Raw genomic sequence first — 21735 nt, forward strand, 5'->3', positions numbered from 1 at the left:
ACAGAGCTGATGCCCACTCTCATTTAGTTACACATGAAGCCTGTTCTTGGGTTATTCAAATGATGGATATTCTTTTTCTGAGTTTATTTTGTGGGGTGAGACCACATTGATGGGTAAAGGAAGAGATGCTGTAGTAAGAAAGCATCGTGTACGTCCAGCTATGCTCCAATGACTTCCGTAAAGCACAGGAAGCGTGCCATAGAAAGTAGATGGCATGACATCCCAGATTAGAGTACTGCATGGGGGCCGAATCTTTTGGAACCCATATGCTTAGAATGCTTATTGGCAAATTCCTGCTTAAAGAAAGGAAAATAAAGTGTTCAGTTTTGTGCCTGACAGCATTAGCAAAAGTTGTTGTCATGACATGGCTGAGGAAGAGAGGTTAAACAAATTTAACATGAAAGTGGCTTAATACGGAAGGGACTGTAAATAAAAGTTCATAATTTCCAACAGTGATTAATTGGAAAACATGCTTATAATGTATTAGTAGAAATTTAGATGTGAAAGGTAAGAATAACTTTCTTGATTATTCAAAGGGCAGAAATAAGCTTATTCCTTATCACTGTATGCTCATCACTAGAACACACAGTGTATCTATGAGTACATCTTTAATAATGTCATGTTAAAATTTTAGTAGACAAGTGGATAAAGAAGCTGTGGCATATTTACTCATGGAATACTATGCAGACATCATGGAGGTTCCTGGAGAGTATCATGCTAGGTGAAATAAGCCAGTCAGAGAAAGACAGGTATCACATGATCTCACTTATATGTGGAATCTAAACAACTAAATAAACTGAAGAACAAAATAGATCCAGAGACATAGAAACATGGAAAGACTGATGAATCTCAAAGTGAAGGGTGGGGGGGGAGATTAACCAAAGAACTTACATGCATATATGCATAACCCATGCACACAGATAATGTGGTGAAGTCCCGGGGACGGGGGTGGGAACGGGCTAGAAAGGGTCAATTGGGGAAAAGGGACATCTGTAATACTTTCAACAATAAAGATTAATTTGTATTAAATTTTTTATTTTACTTATGGCGTGCAATTACAAAGAAAAATATTCATATTTAGTTGTTAACTTTTAGGTTTAGAGCAGCGGTTCTCAACCTGTGGGTCGCGACCCCTTTGGGGGTCGAATGACCCTTTCATAGGAGTCGCCTAAGACCATCGGAAAACACATATATAATTACATATTGTTTTTGTGATTAATCACTATGCTTTAATTATGTTAAATTTGTAACAATGAAATTGGGCGTCACCACAACATGAGGAACTGTATTAAAGGGTCGCGGCATTAGGAAGGTTGAGAACCACTGGTTTAGATATTTCAAACTTAAAATATTTTTTTTTCCTTTTTAGGTAGAAAAAATTGGTTGGGCATCATGGACAAGTGTGCTTGGTTTGTGCTGTGAGGGAATTTGGCCAGTAATTGGAGAAGTCACAGATATAACTGCCTCTTGCCTCACCCATGACAAAATGGTTCTAGCCACTGGGGATGATTTGGGATTTGTGAAGTTATTTAGATATCCTGCTAAAGTATGTGTTTTTCTTTAACTGTCCTAATGATTACAATTATAACATTAATGTAATGTCCTTTCATAGCGTGTCATAGTTGTGAAATGCTATTTCATTACAACAGTGAAATAGCAATATTACATAGGTAATATAAGTTGAAATATGAAAGGTTCAGAATTATGTTCCCTATTCTTTTTTTTTCTTTTGCTGGAGGGAGGGAAAAAGGAAGCAGAAGAAAGAAAGGAAGGAAAGAGGAAAGGAAGGAAGGAGAAAATGGGAGGGAAATATAAGCAGCCAGTTGTAATTACCTTATGTTCCCTGTTCTTAATGTCACATTTATGGCTTTATCTAGAAGTATTATAATTTATGATCCATGTCTTAAGTTATATTATGTTGTACAGTGTTTCTCAACATTGAGTAATGTAAATATTCCTTTTAAAGGAAATATCCCTTTTACCCTAATAATAACGTAAATAATTTAATATTCTTTTGATTAAATATATATCAGCAGTAAATAAGTTTATATTTATACCTTTAAAATTTAATGTTTTAATCAATTAAATAAAATACTATGAATATAATATCTACAAAATTAAAATAAACAACATTGATTTAATATGATGAATGATGTTATTTTGCTAAAACCAAACTGTACAAATTCTTTGGAGTAATGTACTATATGTCTATGCTAGTGTGTGATGACTTAATTCTCTTATTGCTTTCCTCTATTCAAACTACTGGGAAACATTACAAAAGTAAAATTAATGTATCAAGTCTAGATGCATTTATTCTTAATTGCCACAAATTTAGATATATAATTTGGCACCAACATGAGCTTAAACGTATATTTGAAATAGGGCACTGAAACCATATATGATATTTGGTTCATGATGGTCTTAATTGCTCATATTATTTTATTTTAAATATGCTTTTATTGATTTCAGAGAGAGGAAGGGAAAAAGGGATAGAAACATCAATGATGAGAGAAAATCATTGATTGGCTGCCTGCTGATGCCTCCCTACTGGGGATCGAGACTGCAACCTGGGCATGTGCCCTGACTGGGAATCAAATCTTGACCTCCTGGTTCATAGGCTGATGCTCAACCACTGAGCTACACCACCAGGCCTCATATTATTATTTTTAAATCATTACTGAAGTGGAAACGCAAGTTTAAATATTCTCGTAGACAACTCAGGTGCCCAAGAAAGTAGTGTATCTACTTTATATACACTTAAGTGGTAGGACTTTATAGTTGACCTGAGGCCTGGTGCATGAATTCATGCACCAGTGGGGTCCCTCAGCCTGGCCTGCAGGATTGGGCCAAAACCGGCTCTCCAACATCCCCCAAGGGGTCCCGGATTGCGAGAGGGCACAGGCCAGGCCAAGGGACCCCACCAGTGCACGATCGGGGCCAGGGAGAGATGTGGGAGGTTGGCCAACCAGGGAGGGACCACAGGAGGGCTCCAGGGCATGTCCAGCCTGTCTCACTCAGTCCAGATCAGCTGGACCCCAGCAGCAAGCTAACCTACCGCTCGGAGCATCTGCCCCCTGGTGGTCAGTGCACATCATAGCAAGCGGTTGAGCAGCCTTAGCATATCATTAGCATATTGTGCTTTGATTGGTTGAACGGACAACTGAACACTTAGCATATTAAGCTTTTATTATATAGGATAAGAATGTGTTCCAATAAAACATTATTAGTCAGAAACTTCACTTCGAGCATTTTAAATGGTATAAATGCCCTACGAAGAGGTCCTGGGATATTGCTGTACAGATTCCTTCTTCACCTGTTGTAACAAGACCCACAAAATCTTAGGGAAACTACCTTCTAGCAGTGTTTTGTTGACAGATCCCCCTTTTATTTCAGCTAACTTTCATTCCCAGAAAGTTTACTGGTTAAGCTGGCATTATGTTTTGTATATTTAAAATATTTCTTATATTAAAATCCTTGAAATGATGTCCATCTGAAACCTGCTTATGATACATGACTCTGAAATGTACTTCTGTAACTGGTAATGCTACTGTTCAAGATTTAAAAGTTGCCAGTCTCTAGAACTTGTATTTTTCTTGATATTTAAAAGAAAAATACATGGTCATGTATGTTGCTTACAGATAATGAATGAATTAAGATAAAAGATATTTACATGGGTTTATACCAACATGATTGATAATTACTTTTGTTAAGATGGCCACCCTGTACATAGATATTTATATTCTGATTTCTAAATCATTGTTTCTATTTTCAACAATATATCTCATAGACATTGTTTTTAATAGACATGTATTATTCCATAGGTATACAATGTAGTATTACTCTTAGGAACATTTAAGGTATTTAAAGTTTTTCACTGCTAGAAGTAAATGCTGTGGTAAATAATTGTTGCACACGCTGCATTTTTTAGCATAGATCTCTAGAAGGGGGATTGGTAAATGAAAGGTAAGAACATTTTTATGCTTTTAATGCACAGTACCAAGTTGATTTCTAAAAAAGTTATGCCCATGGTACTAGCAATGTGTGAAACTACTAGTTGTACCCTGCCCTCACCAGCTTGGGAACTGTTATATTTTATTCTAGTGAATTTCAGTATTTTCTAATTTGTATAAGTTGTATTTATAATGACTAATTCCTGGTCATATATTAAGAAAAAAATTCAAAATTTTAACTCAAAGATTTCAAGTAATGAAATTTCTCAGAATGACTTTTTGGCTTTTTTTTTTTTTATCTTTAGGGAAAATTTGGAAAGTTTAAGAGGTATGTGGCTCATAGTACACAGGTCACAAATGTGCGCTGGACTTATGATGACAGCATGCTGGTGACCTTAGGAGGCGCGGATATGTCCTTAATGGTTTGGACAAATGAAATGGAGGGCTCTCGAGAAAAAAGGCCTTGTGACAGTGAAGAATCTGATACAGGCTCTGAAGAAGATGGGGGTGTGTTGGTTTACAGTCTTATTTTAACTAGAACATAGTAAAAACAGTACATCTGGTTTAAGCTGCAGAAGCTGAAACAAGTAATACTGATGTTTGAATAATTGTAATTTTAGTCTATTTGGTCTGTTTAATACCAAAATTGGTTTTGTGACTCAGGAAGAACAGACTGTCATGTATTGATGACTTAGATATTCTTTATCTCCAAGTGTAAGATAATCATACTTAAAGAAGTACTGTTTAAAAATTTATAGTATCTAACCTCATGTTTTAAAATAATTCCTAATATACCAGTAATACCAGGTCATTATAGAAAAGTTAGAAAATACCTTTTACAGTAAATAATAAGTACAGCATCCATAATTTGACCACTTCTGTTGGTCAAATTCTGTTAATATTTGGCAACTTCTGTTAATATTTTGGGATCTATTAATAAGGCATTTATATACATCGTATGTTTTAAACAAAAATGGTGTCATATTGAACTTATTTTTTGTAGCCTGCTGTTATCACTTAGTAATACTTTGAAACATTGTTACATATCATTAAATATTCTTCTACATCACTTTTACTGGCTGTATATTATTTTATAATTTGGCTGTAATAATACACGTTATTTAACTTATTTCATATCATTGAACAGAATTCTTGTATCCAAATAATAAGATCACATACTTGGTCTCTTCAGTTATCAGTTAACGAATAATTCTTATATTTTATGGTAGGCTACGACAGTGATGTTACAAGGGAGAATGAAATCAGTTACACCATCAGAGCCTTATCAACAAATATTCGTCCAATGTTTGGAATCAAGCCTCATTTGCAACAAAAAGAGCCCTCAATTGATGAGAGGTAACAGTCAAGTTTAAATCTAGATGAAGAAAATGATACTGCTATTAATAATTGAGTTTATTCTTTAACTGAACGTATTTTTGCAAAAACTAAATAACAGTGGTACTCTTTTATTATATGGTCCCCAGTACCTCTTAGAAAACCATGTTTTTCCTTATATACTTTTTGGTGGTGACACTGTTTAGAAATCGGTTTAAGGAATGATGCTATACATAAAGTCTATATAATTGAAGAATGTTATTTGCTAACTTTTATAAATGTATGTGATGGGGTTAGGGAGATAATAAAAATTGAACCTAGTACTATGTACTTTTTAGGAAGCACATGAGCAGAGATATTAAATTTTGTAAAGGCCCTTTGAGCCATGTGCCTTTAATCAAGGATAGATTTATTTCAGAAATTTTTCTAAAAGGGAAGTTAAAGTATAGCTTGTCTCTAATGGGAATTACTGGTCTTTGTCTAGAATCAGCAAATCAAAAATAAGGACAAAGTACAGCTTGTCTCTAATGGGAATTACTGGTCTTTGGAATCAGCAAATCAAAAATAAGGACATGTACACAATAATTTTATAGGGAGATAACTTTTTTTTAATATATTTTATTGATTTTTTCAGAGAGGAAGGAGAGGAATAGAGAGTTAGAAACATCGATTAGCTGCCTCCTGCACACTTCCTACTGGGGATGTGCCCGCAACCAAGGTACATGCCCTTGACTGGAATCGAACCTGGGACCTTTCAGCCCACAGGCCACCGCTCTATCCACTGAGCCAAACCGGTTAGGGCAAGATACACTTTTGATTGTTATATTTCTGAGTCCTCATATGTGCTAGGGTGTAGTGATATTGCATATTAATTATCACTTCTCATCGATGTTTCTAACTCTCTATCCCTCTCCCCTCCTCTCTGCAAAAAATCAATAAAATATATATATTTTTAAAAACTATAAAAAATAAATATTTGTGAAACAAATCTTATGTATTTAAGTAATTTATTATCAATCAGATTTTTAATATTTGTCTTCACTCTGCTTACTAAACTGGTACATTTTATTCATGATCAGTTTTCATATGTCTCCTCCTTTTTTCCTTTTGCTCCTTTTGAAGGCAGGGGATAGTAAGGTATGTATTTTATTGAAGAAAATACTTTACTCAAAAATTGACTCTTCTGTTTTGGTCTTTATAGTTACTTAATGTATATTTTTCCCCTATTAAACATTGAACTACATTTGTCAAGAAAGAATCAGAAAATGAAACAGGATAAATCCTACAAAATAGTTGCATTTTATAAATACAGTATGTGGGTGTTGTTATTAGAGTCTTGATTATGATCATTGGTTTTAAAATGACTTCTCATAGACTCTTATACTTAAGATAGTTTCAGTTTTTCCTTAAGTTTCAGAGACTGATCAAAACAATCTGTTAACCATACATTTTTATCAGTGGGAAAAGTTTCAGTTTATAAACCTCTAAGGGTCATTTCATGCATGTTTAATGTCTCCATGAATTTTAAAACATTCATATAGGGCAGTAAGTGTATTTGTATGTTTGATAAAATTATGTGCAAGGACTCTGGGGTTCTTCTGTAGCTATTTGTATGGAGATGAAAATGTCCCTAAACCGTGTCTGAAGCAGAACCATTTGTGGTAAAGGCTCCTTTAGAAGTTTTTTTTTTTTTTTTAAAAAGTACCATTGGGAAAATGCTGGGAGGTAAGGATGAAAAAAGGATATTTGAAAAGAGATTGTATAGAAATTCAAATATTGGGCGCTCCTCAATTTGCAGACAGCAGGAATTATCTGTTTTTTGCAAGTTTTAACATTTATAACAGAACATGTTGAATTCTCATTTATTTTTCTTCTTCACCTTTCTTATTTCCCTGCCATTAATGGAGTAACTTAAGTCTTTTCTAATATGCAGTAATAAATAAAAACAATAGGCCTTTAAAATATACAATATAGCTTATCTGCATTCAATTTGTAAAAAAATATTTTATTACAGGAAGTATTTTACTAGTGTTTTAAATTAAATCTGTGTTGTAATCTTTTCCCCTTTTTATCTGCTGCTAAAAAGAGGTTCCAGGTAATCCTCTTTCTTTGCTATGTCTTATGAGGCCTAATTTTGTATTTTCATCTTATTTTGTGTTTCCCATTAATGAGCTATGTTACTTGGTGTTCTTTACTTCTAATCACAGTTTATGTTTTTCTCCTTTGAGTATTTCTGAAATGAACAGCATCTTAATTATTGGATTCACATATAAGTAACTACTTCTCTGAAACATTATCCATTTAACTTGTATAATATTGCAAGCTGTGTAATTTTAAGCAATAATGTACGTTATATGAATTATTTTTACAGAGATTAAAGTATACTTAACTGTTACATGGGATTGTATAGATAAAAATTACAACTATCAAATGATAACATTAAATCAGGTTCAACAAAAAAGCTTACCCTGACCGGTTTGGCTCAGTGGATGGAGCGTCGGGCTGTGGACTGAAAGGTCCCAGGTTCGATTCTGGTCAAGGGCATGTACCTTGGTTGCGGGCTCATCCCCAGTGGGAGGTGTGCAGGAGGCAGCTGATCAATGTTCCTCTCTCATTGATGTTTCTAACTCTCTATCCCTCTCCCTTCCTCTCTGTAAAAAATCAATATAATATATTTTTTAAAAAAGGCTTGGAAGCAACCAAGGCTGCTGTTCTTCTCGGAAATGATCCTAGCACAAATATTTTGAGTTAAACATTGTATATTTCAGTTATATTTATTAATTATATATATCTTTAAAGTATATGAAAAAGGTTTGAAACCAAAATTTTTGTGATAATTTGAAAAGCTCTTTATATAGTCTTGTAAGTGCATTTAATTTCTATGCCACCAGCCAGTCAAGGTTATGTACTTCTACATAAGCTGCTGAACATGAAAATGCACACTCTTTCATATTACACTAGAGGCCCGCTGCACGAAATTCGCACAAGAGGCTTGGCCCCCCTCCCCCCACCGCCGCTGTGGCCCCTGCTGGCCGCCTCTGCCTCTGCCCCCACCCACCATGGCTTTCCGGTCTAATTAGCATATTATGCTTTAATTATTAGAGATGTTCAAGACATAACACTTCATTTACTTTTTATGGATAAATAACTTGAAAACCATTTTGAAAATACAAATGTTGTTATGCCTTTATTTTTACGGACTTATTCAAAAATATTGGAATTTTTCAGAGGAAAGTTAATATGTATCATTTCCTGATTTTGTTGTTAAAAATTTAATATTAACCCAGTGGGTGTGGCTCAGTAGTTGAGTGTCAACCCATGAACCAAGAGGTCACAGGTTCTATTCCCAGTCAGGGCACATGCCTGGTTGTGGGCTCAATTCCCAGTAGGGGAGCGTACAAGAGTCAGTGGATTACTGTTTCATTCTCTCTATTCCTGTCCCTTCCTCTCTTTAAATCAATAAAAACATTTTTTAAAATGAGTATTAGCTTAAAATTTGGAGGGGGGGGTTGATACATGATTAATTTAGATTCAGTGTTCAGGTTATTAAACATTTAAATAATGATTATATCAGTTGAAACTAAATGATGTGGAGTTTTTAAATTTTTATTTTAAAAAGAATTTTAGGAAAGAGCCTCTACATTTAAATGATTCAAAATGGGAACTATATACACCTAATGGGACATTATGAATAGCCCTGAACTAGCAGTGGAAACAGAGAAGAGGGAGCTAGATTTTGGAGAGCTGCTGTGTAGGTGAAGTTGATAAGACTTTAGTAAACAGGAGAAGAGGAGAGAAGGAGTTGGAGGCAGGAGTAATAGCCATCACCTTTTATGGAGTGTGATATGATTTACGTGCTTCGTACCTATAACGTGTCCTGCTGGACTGATGGTGATGCCATGGCCATGCTAGGGACTGCAGGAGGGAGAAGGTAGGCACAGAGTGGCAGGTAAGAGTACAGATTGGAACTCAGACGTGATTTCTGTTGCCAATAGAAAATTCATAGAAATATTTTCAAAATTCAGTTCAAGAAGAATCTATTGAATATGTGCCGGGTATAAAATACTGTGATAGCTACTGTAGAGCAGTAATCCAGGCTTTGCTGACAATGCGTCCCATCAAGAAGTTCTGAGTATATAAATCTAACATTTGTATATTTTTTATAAGCAGTCTGCTCTGTTACTAGTATAGTATTTACATTATGAAACATACACTAAAGAAATTAAAAGTAAAATGAATAAAAGATCAAATGCCTTCGTGTTTTAGGGGATATCAAGATAGAGGGCACAGTCTAGTGAGCACGCAGATGGGCGTGTTTTTATGAAGGCGTGTTAGACTTTTCTCTCTGGAGAGGGTGGCTCCAGGAAGGTGCCCGTGACAAGTGCCTTTCCTCATTCCCTCTTCCCTGTTCCAGGCCCCCCGTGAGCAGGGCCCCGCCACAGCCAGAGAAACTCCAGACAAACAATGTTGGCAAGAAAAAAAGACCCATAGAGGTGAGGAAAACTCATTCTCTAGTTCATTCTGTTTTCTTTTTGTAAAATACCCAAATCTTAGTTTTAATGAAAATAAACATATTGAATAATCATTTTTGTTTGGTTGTAAAAATTGATTACTTAAATGTCAAGTCTGAGCTTTAGATTGACATCCTCTGTCTCTCCCAGGCATTTCATAATCCCAGTATCAGCAGCAACAAGCAAACTGTGCTACGTTGGGTCAAAAATAGGGTGTCAAAACTGTGGGAGGGCGATTGTTGTCCTCCCTGCTCCACTCGGCCTCAGGTCAATGAGAGCATGAGTGCTCAGGGAGGGTGCACTACCCTTGTGCACCCATGTCGCTGTACTGCTCCCGTCCTCAAAAGTGCACCCCTGGGACCTAATTCCTACTGAGTTATAATAGTCAAAATAGCTATTATCTTGACTAACAGATATTTTGACTAATGAACACAAATCGCAATATTCTTCTTTTAGACAGAAGTATCTCAATGTTTAACCCATAAAATCTTTAAGAACCGAAATTCTTGGAATCAGATGACCTTGTGCTTTCCTTTTCATTTTTACAACTTGATGTGGAAAAGATAGAATGTGTGTTTTAGCTGTCTAAAACAGGTTACATAAAGAAGTATGTTTAGTTTAATTTTGTGTTTGCAATTTGTAAAACATCAGAAATGCATCCTTTATTTTGTCTGAAGATACCAATACTGTATACTGTTTTTTAAAATGGTGAATATTTAGACATGAGGAATCATATGGTTTTATCATTGTTATAGGATCTCATGTTGGAGCTTGTTTTTGGCTATCGAGGCAGAGACTGTAGGAATAATGTTCACTATTTAAATGATGGCGATGATATAATTTATCATACTGCATCCATTGGAATTCTGCACAATGTTGCTACAGGTAGGAAACCCTGATTCCTCGTCCCTATTTTTCTTAAATTTAGGATTTTTTAATTTAGCATCTTAAAATTCTTTGTTAAAACTATAAATAATAAAGTGCATGAGCCCAGAATATACTTCATACTGTAGAACTTCCTACTAATATTTCAAGTAACCAAATTTATAGTCTTACTAGAGTATAGGAGCAGAAAAGGGTTTCATAATGCCAAGTACTCATAGGTCTCTGAGCGAAGGTTCACTGTATGTTGAAACCATTGTAACTTTATTCTATTGATGATTTGGATGGTTGTCTCTCATAGTGATTGAAAGTAGCATGCTGGGTGAGCTGGTTGCTGGGGGTGGGGATGAGGTGGATGGTGTTCATACTGAGGCTTTGGAAAGCCAATCGATATTTAAGTTTCATTGGTGTATTTCTCTCTCCCCCTCTCCCTTCCTTTCTCTCTCTCTCCTTCTCTCTCTCTCTCATAAATTAAATAAGTAAAATTCTTCAGTACCTCCCCGCTGATTATAGAATATGAAATTTATTAGAATGGTATTCAAATTCCTCTGTGCTTCTAGTTCTAATTTGCCTTTCAATCATATTTCTCACTTTTCTTTTATATGACCCCACACTTCAGCCAAGTGAACCCCTGTGTGCTTACCCAGTACTTTCCTGCCTTTTACCTTTGCTTCAAATATTCTTCTACCTGGAATGCCCTTCCCACCCACCTTCACATTTACTGAATCTGCCGGGTCCGTCCAGCAGTGCCACATGCCAGGATCAGAAGGCTTACCTGCTGTGAATCCCCACAGCGTTTGATCTGACTCTGTGGCACTTGTGTCTTCAGCCTGTATCACGTCGGTTTATGCCTTTTCAGGGCTCTATCCCTTTAAACTTTAAAGTTTAAAGGTTTCTGGGTCATTTTTCCATCTTCATGATGATGTGCACATATTAAGTGCTCAAAAATATGTGTTAGAGAAGCAAGTAAGTTAGACAGAGCAGTTTATTGCTGTGGATAATAGCATTTTGTGCGTTTGGCTGTTATACTTTAAAGTTTTAAAATTTAATTCTCAAATTATTTTTTTGTAGGAACTCAGAGTTTTTATCAGGAACATAATGATGATATTCTGTGCCTCACTGTAAATCAGCATCCCAAATTCATCAACATAGTAGCAACTGGCCAAGTAGGTATGTTTGTGTATTTTAAAAGAAACAATTTTAAATGATTTGGTATCCTAAGGAAAAAATTAAAATATATTGTTTATTTTTCAAAAATTATTTGCACATAAAGCACACACCCAGTTTGACCATATTATTTATTTCCGGTTATCTTTCTTTCACTTCAGTTATCTGAGTTGATTCAAACAGTTCAAAATTAAGAATAAGCTATTTTATGTTGATTGAAATAGTTGGATTTAGTCCTTTAGCAGAAATTTCAGATCAGCAAAAAGGTTTAATTTAATAGCATATAGAGCAGAAAGGAAGAATTTGAGGAAGACACGGTAACTAAGGGGAGGCAGGACATACCTAGGCTGAGGGGGCAGAGCCTCTGCTACAGCAGGGTTATTAGCTGGAAAGAAGAGAAGCCACATTTGCTCTGTGCTAGCAAATCCCACTGCCTTTCTCTCTCCTTGGAATTGATCTAATTTGCCAGCTGTTTCTAAATCATCACCTCTACTGCTGTGTTTAAATCGGTGGAACAAAGGCCATAACCCTACCAGCAAAATGATGAGAGGACAGCAGGTCTAGTTAGGACATACCTACCAATCAATCCGTCATCAGTATGAATTCTGCATAATAGATTATGTCAGTCACATCTTCACAACCTGGTATCGTTTTTAGAAATGATTGGAACCCTGGGTTTGTTGGGCCTCAGTTGCTAAGCCAGCTTTCCAGGTGTTCCAGGTGTCTTTCTTCCTAAGATGATTTATGCCTTTAATATCTTCATTTTCATACAGGCACTAAATCGATCAGTTAAATACTTATTTTCTGGGTTGCTTAGTTCTACAGTGATACCACAAAGACCCTTGTATTCTTTCTATCTGTAAAATTTTCTACTTTTGAAAAGAAAGTAGACCAATATTTCACCTGTTATATACAAACTATTCTAATCTTTGAATATAAATACATAGGTCTAACCCCTTTTTCGGTTAAGTGTTTTGAAACTGAGTTTTGTTTTTACTCTGCCTGAGGAATGGGAGGCCATGTTATTGCCATTTTGGTCACTAAAGAACCTAGTTGAGTGCCTCTTGGCATATATTTTACTTTTTTATTGCTCAGTTAATTTTGATTGAGTGGATTTATTTCTTCAAGTTTATTGAGCACATATCATGTTCAAGGTATTGTTCTAGGTTCTGGATATACAAGAAGCTTATAAAAGAAAAACAAACCCCAAATCTCTATCTTTTTTTTTTTTTAAATATATTTTATTAATTTTTTACAGAGAGGAAGGGAGAGAGATAGAGAGTCAGAAACATCGATGAGAGAGAAACATCGATCAGCTGCCTCCTGCACATCTCCTACTGGGGATGTGCTCGCAACCCAGGTACATGCCCTTGACCGGAATCGAACCTGGGACCTTTCAGTCTGCAGGCCGACGCTCTATCCACTGAGCCAAACCGGTTTCGGCCCAAATCTCTATCTTAATGGAATTTACATTCTGTGAATAAAAATCTGGAAAGCATGTTTCTTCCATTTCCCACCTTTGCTCCTTCTCCTTTTCTTTCCTCTTCTCTTCCTCTGTTAAGCAACTTTAATATATTAGTGTTATAGTTTTCTTTGATTAAGAAATGTGATCACAAGTTAATCTTTCACGAAATTTGACTTGTCCACTTCTTATCCTTTTTTAAAAATTGACATATTACACTGTTAGTTTCAGGTATACACCATAATGACTTGACATTTGTACTTTTTAAAAGGCAACACTATAGGGAATGTGGAATGACTAGTTACCGCCTCCCCTCTCCTTCTAAGTCCAGGCAGTGCGGAGTAGCCTGAGCCTTGCCCCCACTTGTACCCTCCCACAAAACCCATAACAGAAGTTCTTTACTGATGACTAGTTAAGTGTAAGATAGATTCCAGAGAGACCAAAGAGTGAGGGACTTTTCCTTCTGAACCTAAAGAGAATTGAATCAGTAGTTACTTTGCCTGCCAAGCTTTTTTTAACACTCACAAAGCACAGAACACTATAATGTTTATGGTTCTCTTTGTTGAAAATTATATAGATCATAGAAGAATTGAAATACTTTGCTTTTTTTTTTCTATTTTACCCCATTACATTCAAACTTTTTTTTTTTCTTGACTGGAATCTTGGAATCCCAGGGACAAATAATATCATTTTATCTAGTCTATCATTAGATGTTTGAATGTCCTCTGTAACATCTCTGGTGAAGGGCCTTCCTACATATGCTTGAACCCCATCATCACTTAATGCTTAACAAAATAGTGTAACCTCTCCTTGGGAAGCTCGGTTATAAAGTGCTTCTTTATACAGAACACAATCTGTCTCTTTAATTGCAGCTCATTGGTCCTCATTCTTGAGGCACCTAGAACAGCTAATTTCTTTTTTTTTTTAAATTTTTTATTGATTTCAGAGAGGAGGGGAGAGAGAGATAGAAACATCAATGATGAGAGAGAATCATTGATTGGCTGCCTCCTGCACGCCCCCTACTGGGGAATGAACCTGCAACCCAAGCACATGCCCTTGACGGGAATCGAACCTGAGACCCTTCAGTCTGCAGGCTGACACTATCCACTGAGCCAAACCAACTAGGGCTAGAACAGCTAATTTCTTACTCCCATGATGTTATCTTCCAGTATTTGGAAAGAACTGTCAATCTCCCTGAGTCTAGTCTAACCTAGCCTCTAAAAGGGCTCACTTTAGACATCTTCCAAGTACATTTCATAAGTCAGAGTAAAATGAGAGCAATGGGATTGCTTCCCATGACTATGATTATCTGAAAACCCAGAATTCTCTATCAAATGGTCCTAAACCTGCTTGTGGGCCTGTCTGAGCCTCTTCTGCAAGTCCAAGCCCCCAGTCCTAGATTGCACAACTAGTGAGAGCCCTCCTGAGGATGCCCAAGGGGCAGCGTGCGTTGGGAGGTGGTGAAGGCCTGTGATGTGCAGGGTGGATGACTACACATGAGCTTCCATGCTCCTGTGGTAGGGATAAAGCTGGGAGGGGAAGAGAAAGGGAGAGGCTAAGGCTGTCTCATGAGCTGCCCAAACTCTAACGAGTTCTAAAATCGAACCAGGTCTTCAAAGTTGTAATAGGGGGGTACTTGTCAAGATAGGAAGATAAAACACTTCACTTAATAATTTTATCTTGATTGATAACTTGAAAATATTTAGGCCTGTGATGTTTAGGTCTTTATTTGTACTCTTGTCCCAGGTCCTGCAGATATTCAGGGCCAAGCCCGACTTCCAAACAGAGTGCCCGGTTCCTCAGCCATGCTTCCTGTGGCGCCGTCAGTCCTCCCCCCATTTGGTTGTCGGCGAGCAGTTCACAACTAACAGTGTGTTTCCTATGCGTCTGCTCAGCAGTCAGCTACGATATTCTCTTTTCTCTCACATTCCATGTCAGCACACCCTGGGCCTTCATTATCCATACGTCCTTGAAATCATTATTTCCCAAAGCCATCATCTGCCTTGAAAGGATTTCTAAATTTTTATTCCTTTATTGCTAAAAATTGCCGCTTCTAAAATTTTGGTTAATAGGTATTTCTACCACAAACATGAGCCCAGACTTTCATGTTTTCTGTATTGGTAACCTTTTACTCATACAGAAAATATTTAGTTTAAAAAAAAAAAAGAGCATGGTTAATTTATGGCCTTGAATTATATGGTAATCTTTGCCATCATTTCTCTCAGGTTTAGAACTAATTCTCCCCTTCAAGTAGAGATGCATTCTAACTTTAAAGGGTCTATTAACAGTTCATTTTGTAAAAGAAAATGAGGATCATATCAACTTAAATCATATTATTATTTTTAAAGTTGTTAAAATTTTATTTAACTTATCAAATACAAAGAAAATAAAGTATTAATCCAAAGTTTGAAAGGTCATATATATAGAATGTTAATATGCATGTATAATTTAAATTATTGCTTCATTTACAGTTTACTCAGTTTCACATAAAATTAATTTTGTATGACACTTGATTATTTAAATTATATAAAATCACTATTTTATAATTGAGTTTTTCAAATTTTACTTTTAGTATTTATGTTATTAATGGATAATTATTTTTCTGCTCCTTTTCCATTTTAGGTGATTCAGCAGACATGTCACGTAAGGAAAATTAATCATTTTTTTTGTTTTAGTTATATTGTTTAGTAATGATAGTCCGTATTTTCATAGAGTAATGAGATACTTGAACCTATTTTGGATGTTTTAAAAATGAAGAATACATCCTCTTAATGTCATGATATTGAGCCCAATCTGTAATGATAATAACAATAATAATTTTTTAAAAGTAATACTATATTTTGACCTTTTTAGTGTGCCCAGCACTGTTGTAAGCACTATACATATAACCTATTTAGTCATCACAAGAATTCTTCATGGTAGGTATTAACTTGCCAATGTCATGTAGCTGTTAAAAGTAGAGGGTTTAACACTTATTCTTAAATATGAATCAATAAATTTTATTGCCTGAAAATATAATTTTTAAATTTTTATTTTTATATACTATCACAATTATTGCACAAGCTAGATCAGTGATGGCGAACCTATGACACGCGTGTCAGAGGTGACACGCGAACTCATTTTTTTGGTTGATTTTTCTTTGTTAAATGGTATTTAAATATATAAAATAAATATCAAAAATATAAGTCTTTGTTTTACTATGGTTGCAAATATCAAAAAATTTCTATATGTGACACGGCACCAGAGTTAAGTTAGGGTTTTTCAAAATGCTGACACGCCAAGCTCAAAAGGTTCGCCATCACTGTGCTAGATCAACAGATCATTTGAATATTTATGAATAACTTTTTCTTATTGATTTTGACCATGGGCTTGTGAATTTATAAAGCTATTAAAAAATGTGTTCATTGTTTTTAGATATACAGGGTATCCCCCAAAAATGTATACACACTTTAATAACTGATAGCTCAATTTTGAAAATAAAATGTATTTTAATAAACACTGCCTTTATAATTATTCAAAATGTGTGTATATATTTTTTGGGGACACCCTATATAATAACTAGGCTTTTCAACTCAACTTTCAGTTTACATGGTATGTAAGAATTAGCAGTTTGACAAGAAAACATTTCCCAGTGATCTGTAACTTTCCCTGCCCTCCCCTCCTCGGGCATAAAGGCATAAAGCACGGTTCTGTGATTTGCTGTAATTTAAGGGGACCCTACTGGCATCTCTGTACTGGAGACTAAGAGTCAAGGATGTCATGAGAAGTTGGTGGGATTGCTTTTCCAGAGGCAGCTTGATGTGATGGACAGACAAGAGCCTGGGGCTGACTACAGCACACCTGCTGGCTCTGCCCGCCCTGAGCTGTGTGTGACTCGGGCAGAGCACTTCACCTCTCTGAGCCTGAGTCCGTGGGAAAGCATACCTGTCTAGAAGTAGGGATTGGAAAGCACGAGATGTTCCTGGTAACGTGCCTGGTCCATGAGAGGCACTCATATCTGGTGGCATATAGGAAGTAGAGAGCAAGAGTAGCATCTGTGTTATGGCAGCAGAGTGAATGGCCATTCTGAAATCACAGTTGGCCCTCCATATCCATGGGCCACCAACGGCAGATTAAAAATACCCAGAAGAAAAAGCTCCCCCAAAATTCCAAAAAACAAAATTTGAATTTGCCACACGCTGAGCACTGTGCTGAATCCATGCAAATGAAGTGAACACTGCCATAGCCTTTAGGCAAATACAGGGTATATGCAAATACTATATCATCATTTTACATAAGGGACTTGAACACCTCCGGATTTTGGTACCAATCCCCCAGGGAAACTGAGGGACAGCTATATAGGAGAAAATAAAATATACTTAATAAACTTAATACTTATTTTGTAAGTTAGACCTTGAGAACTTCCAGTAATTTAAATTTTAACTACTGTTATATCAATAAGTTTAGACCAATCTAAATGTGGAGCAGTCCCATAACGTAGTCGCACTTATATGTTTTAAAATATAAATTCTGCTATAAGTTTCTTTCCATCTCATATAATTTTTATAAATGTTTGAAAAGCTCAGCAATTCAATTTATCTAAGATTATTTGCTATTTAAATTTTAGGTAAATTAAACTGTGTAATTTGTGGCATATTAAATTTGGAGACAAAAATAAGTGACGTTTCTTGAAAATCCATTATCTACCTCATCACATTTAGGCAAATATAGTATATGAATTGCCCAGAGGTGCTTTTTGTAAACATATTAAAATGTTTTTACATTATGACCCATGTAATATTTATCACTAGCAAAAAATTAGAGTGATCTACTAGTATGTATTTACATTTTAAATTTGAACCACCTAACATGGCTTATTAAGTTTACAGTCCCCATATTCTTTGACTTTTATTGAATGAGGAACATTTTAGTCCAATACTTAAATTATTATCAGTTTTTCACACATAGATAACTTATTTTATTATAGGGTAACCCTTTGTATCTGTTGCCATGTAGTTTTGAGTTTTTACATAAAGTTACATAGAACTTGTTACTGTAATTGAAAAAGTTTAAAAATTAAATAAAGGATAACTTTAAGAGAAAGTTGCATAAATCTTTGAATAGTCCTTACTTAATGATAATAAAATTTAAATTCCTGGTTTAATATATTGTAACTACTTTGTTTGAGTAACTATCAGTTTTAATTTATCATTGTATAACATAAATTGTAGATGGTATACAATAGAGTCTAAATTGATCAGAATATTTTCTTTAGAGACCAAAGTTTGTTTCTGCACTAAATGGTTTTAAAGCAGCTTGTCTTAATATTTCTCTATTTTTGCAATACAGTATTTGTAGTAAATTTATAATTTAAAGCAAATGCACGTTAGTATTATGATTATTTTACTAAGAGTTCTGAGACTGAATTAGCTGCTGAATTAACATACCTGTTTTTTAAGGGTACAGTTAATGAAAAAAGGACAATAATACAAACCTGTGATTTTTTAACTCAGAAAATAGAGAGCTGAGAAATTTTTTTTTAAGCAGCAGAAATGGGCTCTGCAAGATAAATAACAACAAAAGTAACTTTAAAAAAAGATTTCTTTCATAAAATCCTGTTTTTAAAAAAACTGTCTATAAGGTGATATGGAGTTAGCATTTTACCCAATATCCAGTTAAAAATTTCCTTAGAAATATTTTCCCATAATTTTCTATATGTTGCTTTTCTCAGTTTGTGTTTACTTTTCAATCTCTCCTTGAGATAATCTTAAGTATTGAATATATCCTAGTCTTTAATTGTGTAACGTTTATATATTTCTCCACATAATTATGTAACATTTAACGTGCATCTAAAACATGTATTATTTTTTTTCTTTTTTTTTATTGTTTTATTGCTTAAAGTATTACAAAAAGTATTACATATGTCTCCTTTTTTTCCCCGCCCTTGACAATCCCCTGGCCTCCCCTACCCCCCAGTGTCTTATGTCCATTGGTTATGCTTATATGCATGCATACAAGCCCTTCGGTTGATCTATTACCCCCCTCCCTCCTGCCCCCCAACCCTCCCCGGCCTTCCCACTGTAGTTTGACAATCTGTTTGAGGCAGCTCTGCCTCTGTATCTATTATTGTTCATAAGTTTATAATGGTCTTTATTATCCATAAAACATGTATTATTTTTGAGGAGCTGTTTAAAGTTGTGATTACCTAATTTGCTTATCCAAATGCTACTTTGTCAAAAGTGCAATTTGGACTATACTAGTAGACTGAAGAAGTATTCTGTATTTTTCCCCTTTCCTTTCTCTTCCTTTTTCTTAATTTAGTCTTAGTTATGCATTTTTAAATTAAGTATGTAGTCTTTCTTTGATACTTATTTTTCCATGTTTCAGAGATGAGTATGCCTCCGCGTTAGAAATGGAAACGTTTGTGAGAGGTCTGTTACAACTTTTGGATTTTATCTGTATTTAGCTACAGCTCCTTCTGTCCACATCTGGGATGCAGTGAACAAGCAGACGTTAGCTATACTAAGATGCTACCATTCGAAGGGCGTGTGTTCAGTCAGCTTCAGTGCTACTGGCAAACTCTTGCTGTCTGTGGGACTAGACCCAGAACATACTGTTACCATTTGGAGATGGCAGGAAGGTAGGATTCTTTTCCTTTGTGATTTTTTAAAATAAGAATACTGCCGAAACCGGTTTGGCTCAGTGGATAGAGCGTCGGCCTGCGGACTGAAAGGTCCCAGGTTCGATTCCGGTCAAGGGCATGTACCTGGGTTATAGGCACATCCCCAATAGGAGATGTGCAGGAGCCGGCTGATCGATGTTTCTCTCTCATTGATGTTTCTAACTCTCTCTCTCTCTCCCTTCCTCTGTAAAAAATCAATAAAATATATTTAAAAAAAAATAAGAATACTATGGTAACATGAATTCTCAATTTAGTGTTTGCCTTAACTTGATGATTGAAACCATTATTCACAATAACCTGGACAATACACAGCACACAGCTGGTGTTATTGTAGGTACATCCCTCTTAAAAAGCCCAGCGAAATTGTAAGCTCGCAAAACATAACCTAATAAAGTTAATGTTATAAATGGCTTACTGCCCTTTTCTTTCAGTAAGAAATTATGTATATAAGCATTTTGCTGATTTTTGTTTGGCTAGGACAGTGATGGCGAACCTATGACACGCGTGTCAGAGGTGACATGCGAACTCATTTTTTTGGTTGATTTTTCTTTGTTAAATGGCATTTAACCCTTTGCGGTCGTATTAAATTTGGACATGGGTGTTGTACTGGTCGGAATTAATTTCCATTAAATAAAAGAGCAGTGATACATAACATGCAAGATTATGAAGGATAAACAAGATTTATTAATTCTTTTTTGGAACTATGTCACTACTAGTAGAATCACTACAAACATTATCACTTTCTGCGTCAGAGTCAGTATTCAAGGTGCCAAAATAAAACTCTTCACCGTTACTTTCAGATTCGCAGTACACTTCTTTCGGTAACTTTCTTTTTGCCATTTTGGAGTATTATTTTGAAATATCTTAAGCGAGAATGCCTAATTACACTTAAATGTAATTTGTAAAGCTTTATTTGAAATTCTGCGAAGTATCTCCAAAGCTTGTCGATTTCTTCACTCTCAAAAGGCGACTGACTCGCCACGGTGTTGCATGGCGAGTATGGAACGACCGCGTTTGTTTATATTGAGTTTCGATATCTCCGATTTGTCCGGGGCAATGTTTTGGTTCGTGACAAGGTCGCTTAGACACTTAAGAGCTTTCAGAGAAATTATGAACTGATACATGAATGAATAGAGTTAAGATTCGTGCGGTTCCTTGCTGTGGTGGCTGAGAGCAGACATACGACCGGAACGGTAAAAAAGCTTTGGTGGCTGAGAGTAGACAAACGACCGCAAAGGGTTAAATATATAAAATAAATATCAAAAATATAAGTCTTTGTTTTACTATGGTTGCAAATATCAAGAAATTTCTATATGTGACACGGCACCAGAGTTAAGTTAGGGTTTTTCAAAATGCTGACATGCCGAGCTCAAAAGGTTCGCCATCACTGGGCTAGGAGGTTCTTAATCAAGAATGGAAGTGAACGATATTGTAAGTGATAATGGAAGATCAATAGGGTAATTTTATTTAATATTAAGACAAAACTCCTCAGATACATAGCTACTATAAAAAGTTAAATTCATAGAGCTACGTAGAAAAAAATAAGATATGGTTTCTAAAACCTAAAATGCCCCTTAACACATTAAGCACCCAGCCTGTTTTGTCTTCTGGATGGAAAGTATAGTGTCAGTCACCGGTGACAGACTGGGCTTAAATGATGACAGCAGTTCTGCAGCTGAATTTGCAAGGCAGCTGGGTGGATGCTCATGGGAAGGAAGAACAATCCAGTTTTAATGAATTTTATAAACCAAAACTAAATAAATAAAA

General features: G+C 35.6%; 1 protein-coding gene across 8 annotated transcripts in view; it reads left to right on the plus strand.

The window, feature by feature from the left end:
- The window catches only part of EML5 (EMAP like 5), a 106318-nt gene that overhangs the window by 68311 nt on the left and 16272 nt on the right, over positions 1 to 21735 (plus strand). For 6 of the 8 annotated variants that reach the window (XM_070415158.1, XM_070415139.1, XM_070415129.1 and 3 more), the window contains exons 25-33: positions 1370 to 1546; positions 4256 to 4457; positions 5180 to 5306; positions 6408 to 6422; positions 9700 to 9778; positions 10552 to 10681; positions 11750 to 11848; positions 15930 to 15950; positions 19753 to 19926. In XM_070415158.1, coding sequence (XP_070271259.1) covers positions 1370 to 1546; positions 4256 to 4457; positions 5180 to 5306; positions 6408 to 6422; positions 9700 to 9778; positions 10552 to 10681; positions 11750 to 11848; positions 15930 to 15950; positions 19753 to 19926 — 1024 coding nt within the window. Of the gene's footprint in view, positions 1 to 1369; positions 1547 to 4255; positions 4458 to 5179; positions 5307 to 6407; positions 6423 to 9699; positions 9779 to 10551; positions 10682 to 11749; positions 11849 to 15929; positions 15951 to 19752; positions 19927 to 21735 lie in introns of those variants that run through there. The other 2 variants (XM_070415194.1, XM_070415149.1) reach the window with 2 other exon arrangements.

The sequence above is a fragment of the Myotis yumanensis genome, unplaced genomic scaffold (assembly GCF_028538775.1).
Source record: "Myotis yumanensis isolate MYYU_CA2020_CCGP unplaced genomic scaffold, mMyoYum1.0.hap1 SCAF_1, whole genome shotgun sequence".
Taxonomy (NCBI): domain Eukaryota; kingdom Metazoa; phylum Chordata; class Mammalia; order Chiroptera; family Vespertilionidae; genus Myotis; species Myotis yumanensis.